The sequence below is a fragment of the Labrus bergylta genome, chromosome 2 (genome assembly GCF_963930695.1).
Source record: "Labrus bergylta chromosome 2, fLabBer1.1, whole genome shotgun sequence".
Classification (NCBI taxonomy): domain Eukaryota; kingdom Metazoa; phylum Chordata; class Actinopteri; order Labriformes; family Labridae; genus Labrus; species Labrus bergylta.
The window spans coordinates 29396552-29401682 of record NC_089196.1 but is presented as its reverse complement, the minus strand read 5'-3'; the positions used below and the strand labels follow the sequence as shown (position 1 = coordinate 29401682).

The following is a 5131-nucleotide window of genomic DNA, read 5'->3' as shown; positions in this document are numbered from 1 at the left end:
CTGAATAACAAATAAATACAGTCGAGTTTATTACGTTTTGTGAATGAGAGCCGATTAGTTTAGTGTCTGTAAATGTGAATTTAGTTCTAAATATGGAAGCTGACATGCAGCAAAGGTTTCACACAGATATTCTGAAAAAATGAAATTATCTTGACACAGACAGACATTTGCATTAAGATAAAAGGTGCTCTGACCTCGTAAAGTTCAAATGTTTTTTTTCCCCGAACATGATGCACAGTCCTTTATCTCTTGCTTGCCCCTCCCTCACGTCTCAGACCTCCTGTGTATAAATACCCAGAGAGGAAAGCAGAATATAATCCATCAGAAGACATCAGGGAGTCAACCACCCAAAGTGATCAGAGGGACGACCATGAAGCTCTGCGCTGTCTTCATTCTGTTATCGGCTGGTGAGTGTTTTCTATCAACTTCTATCCAAAATGTTTTTATTTGTTACAACTTTCTCCAGCATGCATTTTTATTAAAGTTGGTTTAAAGGTGAAGAAGAAATAAAAGGTTAAAAAACCGAACGTTTTCCCTATTTTCTAAATCGTTCTAAATATTTATATCATGTTATATATTTGTAAATTTGTAAATAAATCATTATAAATTATATAATGATGATGTTTGGGTAATTTTGTCTGTATACATGTTTATGTGGATGCATGGATATAAATGTGTATACACAGTATATGTAGTGTATTATTTTATGTGTTTAAGCATTTTTATTTATGTGTTACTATCCAACATCCAAAACCTTTAATTTAAAAATTCAACTTTTTTTTTTCTTAAAGATTTCTTTTTTGGATTTTTGTGCCTTTAATGGGGACAGTGATAGGAATGGAAATCAGGGAGGGAGAGAAAGTGGGGAATGACATGCGGGAAAAGAGCCACAGGTCGGCTATGAACCTGGGAGGACTACAGGCTCCACACATGGGGCCTGTAGTCAAATAGATATCCAAGCATACACACACATGAACTCCCGATCCTCTCTTCTTTTTTTCTTTTACTAGTATAATAATAATAATAATAAATTTGATTTATAAGCGCCTTTCAGGACACACAAGGACACTGTACAGCAATCAACATTTTAAAAACAGCGATGGATAAAAAAAACAGCATACAGTAAAGAAATGGAATCGTGGACAAAGGAATTGTGGACAGTGGAATTGCAGTTTAAAGTGTCAGAGTGAGTAGGCGATCTTGAACAGATGGGTTTTGAGTCTGGATTTGAAGATGGGGAGAGAGTCAATATTGCAAATGTCCGGTGGCAGAGAGTTCCAGAGCTGGGGAGCAGAGCAGCTGAAAGCTCTGCCCCCCATGATGCTGAGGCGGGCAAAGGGCACGGTGAGGTGGATGGAGGAGGAGGATCTGAGGGAGCGGGCTGAAGTGGCGATTGTAAGAAGGTCAGACAGATATGGAGGGGCGAGGTTGTGGATGGCCTTGAAGGTGTACAGGAGGAGTTTGAAGATGATTCTTTGCTTCACCGGGAGCCAGTGTAGTTGCTGTAGGATGGGGGTGATGTGATGGTATGAGGGGGTTCTGGTGACAATACTCTCCTATGAGGAGGATGGGGTGTGAGATAGTGTCAAAGGCTGCACTCAGGTCAAGAAGGATGAGGATGGAAAGTAAGCCGGAGTCAGAAGCAATGAGGAGATCGTTGGTGATTTTTAGTAGAGCAGTTTCTGTACTGTGACGGGGGCGGAAACCGGACTGGAAGGGCTCATAGAGGCTATTTTGATTAAAGTGAGATATGTTATGTAACATACTGTTTTCTTTCAGATGTATCCCTACAAACCTTTCTGTTTGCCTTGTGTTCCACATCATTTGCCCGTCTTTATCGTCACCTGCTCTGACATTCATCCTTTATGTCTGAGCTTGAACTCGACTCGTTCACACAGAATTATTTTCTTCTTCCATCTGTCAGGAGCCGCGTTGGCTTCCATTGAGAAGAGGATCGTCGGGAGTCTGAAATGTAAGAAGGACAGGCAGTACCATGTTGAGATCACGGCCAAGCAAAAAGAGACTACCTGCGGGGGCACCCTGCTCAACAGTCTCTGGGTCCTCACTGCGGCCCACTGTGGACAACAGTAAGAGACATCAACGCTGTGTCACACATAATAATAATAATACTTTATTTGTGTACTTTTCAACACAGCTTCACAACAGACAATAAAAGACTGAAAATAAAATCCCAGAGTTAAAGCTTTCTGTAATAAAAGGAAGGACTGACTCTGCAGGTCTGAGCTCCTCTGGCAGGCTGTTCTGAAGTCTGAGGGCTCTGAAAACTAAAACCTTTTTAGTTCTGCATTTTAATTATGATGTTTTGTTTCGTTGTTGTTTTTTAATTTGATATTTTTGCATTATTTAGGTGGTAGCTTCAAATAATCTCTTTGAGTTTTCTGCCTTTTCCTGCACTGAATGTTGTCTTCTTTGTTATTTGTTGATTATGTCTTTTTTCCTGACTGTGAAAATAAATGAATACAAGAAAATAGGCCTACTAAAATACTTTAGACATGTTTATTGTTGCCATGGGCAACACATGCTATCCCTTCACTGTCTGCCTGTTGATTTTAATAACTTTATAGGGCCCTTCCTATAGTTGCTGAGCGTTTAAAGACTTTATATGTTTTTTCATCCAGCAGATGTCGCCCTTGAGCACCAGCATGAAACCAAAACAACTCGCGCTGTATTGTTGTGTTAGCATGCTAATGCTAGCGATCTTTATTATGCTGGTATCTTCACACTGCATGTAAATTTACCTGAAATGAGCGTGATCTAGAAACACAGTTAAGCCGTGAGTACAGTATGTTATTCTTCTTTTCTCTAGTCCCTCAATTAAACAACTTTTATAAGTGAGGGGAGGAGTCAGCCGGCCGTCCCGACGATGAAAACAAACTAAAGATAGGACTCTGAAAACTCTGAAAACATCACAGACAGTGGGACTCGGGTGTCACACCCATTGTAGACAGTCATGACTCACAGAGTTATTTTCAGAGGATATACTTGATTTATATTATATTTAAGTGTGAATTGGATTGTTTTATTTTACTGAGACAGATGTATCATGATTTACAGCAGTCGAGGCGTGAGGAAATAAAAGTGTGGAGGATATAAAAAAAATATATACTGGAACATAGTGACTTGAAATTGTAATACAAAACTTGGCATAACAAGAGCAATTAATATATTTAAAAACAAAAGTGTTTATAGATTTTCACAAAATAGTGCAGCTTAAAATTAAATTAAACCTGCCCTTCAAGGAACACACTCTGTTTCATAGTCTACATTAGGTCTAAAAAAATAACGATATTACATTGAATCAGCCAAAAAGAAAAAGGAAAATGTTTAAATGATTTTATTGAAGTTACTTTTCTGTTGTTGTTTTGCAGGGAGCTGAAGGTGAAGCTCGGCGTTAACTATGATGCATCATTTGCTTCCAAAGAGTTTTTCGTAAAAGACAAGCAAGACATAGATATCAGCCAGCAGTTTTTCTTTGAAAAAGATGCGGAAGGGAAACTCCACGACATCATGCTCATTAAGCTGACTAAGAAGGCTTCAGCTAAACTTCCCACACTGGAGCTTCCTGCTGGGGAATGTACAAGACCAGAACTGAAAAAAACGGTTCAGGTTGGAGGCTCAGGACCTGACAAAGAGGGAAAAAGTGAGAAAAAAAATGACATGTTACAAAACGACACAGCACAACAAGAAACAACAAGTCACAACAAGACACGGCATGATACAGTAGCCTGCAACATGACATGATACGATACGACACACAACACAACAAGACATTTTAACTGAATTGACTGAAGAATATAAAACGCCCTTAATAACGGTCACATTTCAGGATCAACTTCTTGATCACTTTAATTTGGTCTCAGTTTCACCTTTTTATCACGCTCTATCTCTTAACTTCTATTCACCACTGCCTGACATTATCCCACAATGCACTTCTGTCCCTGTTACCCTCACTCATATTTCTAAACGCCACCGTGATGAGTCATGACGTAGTAATGTGGCGAGTCAAATTAGCATGGAAATCGGTTGTGGGCCTATCAAAATTCGGCTGACTTGATTTGATAATTGCATCTCACGACGTGTCAATATTTTTTCCCACCTTTACTAGACTCACAGGTGAAAGTCACTTTTCTAATTCTGTTCCTTTAAACCCTCAGAGAAAGAATGGTTCAGAAAGTTCATCAAGTCAAGCAAGTTGATGTGTGCCGACACATTCATGGAAGAATGTGGCGAGAATGATAAGCCTGATAACCAATACAACAGCGATAAAACCAACACCATGTGTGCCTTTAAACCTGGAGTGATGTCCTGCTATGTAAGAAAACTGTTTATACTTTTAAAAGTCTTATCCATCAAAAGTCTGATTGTAACTTGACGTATTTAAAAAGTCTTGCGCTTTCTCTCCTGCAGGGCGATTCGGGTTCCGCTGTGGTGTATGAAGGCCATTTACACGGGGTCATTGTCAGCAACCCGACTGATAAGTGTGCCAACCCCATCGTAATGATGGATATCTGCCCCTACAAGGAGTGGATTGAAAAAATCATGAAGGAAAATGAACACTCGCATTAATTATGAGATATCACCATAAAAATGACTAAATGTATGTCATTTCATTTTCCTTTTTAATTAAAGCAATGTGGTCTCTCAAAGCTCATGTGAAGTCTTTATTGTGTTTCCCAAACATTTGAATGTCAACTGTCTGATATGCAAAAAGCTTTCATGCCTTTTCAATTCTGGTCTTAAACTTGTAAAGATTCAAGAGTTCAGTCCAACGACAAATTGAGAATAAAGATACATCACACTCAGGGTTCATGACACCCCAAGTTCTAAAGTCCCGTCCCACATCACAAGAAGATATTTAAATGTCACATAAAATGCAAAATGCACCTTAAAGGGGACATATTATGAAAAATCCTCTTCTACAGTGTTTTTAAACATATATTTGGGTAACCTGAGTGTCTACTGACCCACAAAATGTGAAATAAATCCATCCAGTCCTTTGTTTGTGGTCTGCATAAGTCTTACAACATAGAGAAAAATGCTCCGTTTCAAATGTGCTCTCCTTGTGATGTCACAGTGGGATTCTGGTTAAAAAAAATCCCCCCCTCCTCCC

General features: G+C 39.1%; 1 protein-coding gene across 1 annotated transcript; it reads left to right on the top strand.

Moving 5' to 3' along the window:
* Positions 1-251: 251 nt before the first annotated feature.
* On the top strand, positions 252-4667 carry LOC110002289 (trypsin-1-like). Its single transcript, XM_020657874.3, has 5 exons — positions 252-407; positions 1925-2087; positions 3390-3661; positions 4176-4333; positions 4429-4667. The coding sequence occupies exons 1-5, from the start codon at positions 371-373 to the stop codon at positions 4585-4587; spliced, it is 789 nt and encodes a 262-aa protein (XP_020513530.2). The 5' UTR covers positions 252-370; the 3' UTR covers positions 4588-4667.
* The last annotated feature ends 464 nt before the right edge of the window (positions 4668-5131 follow it).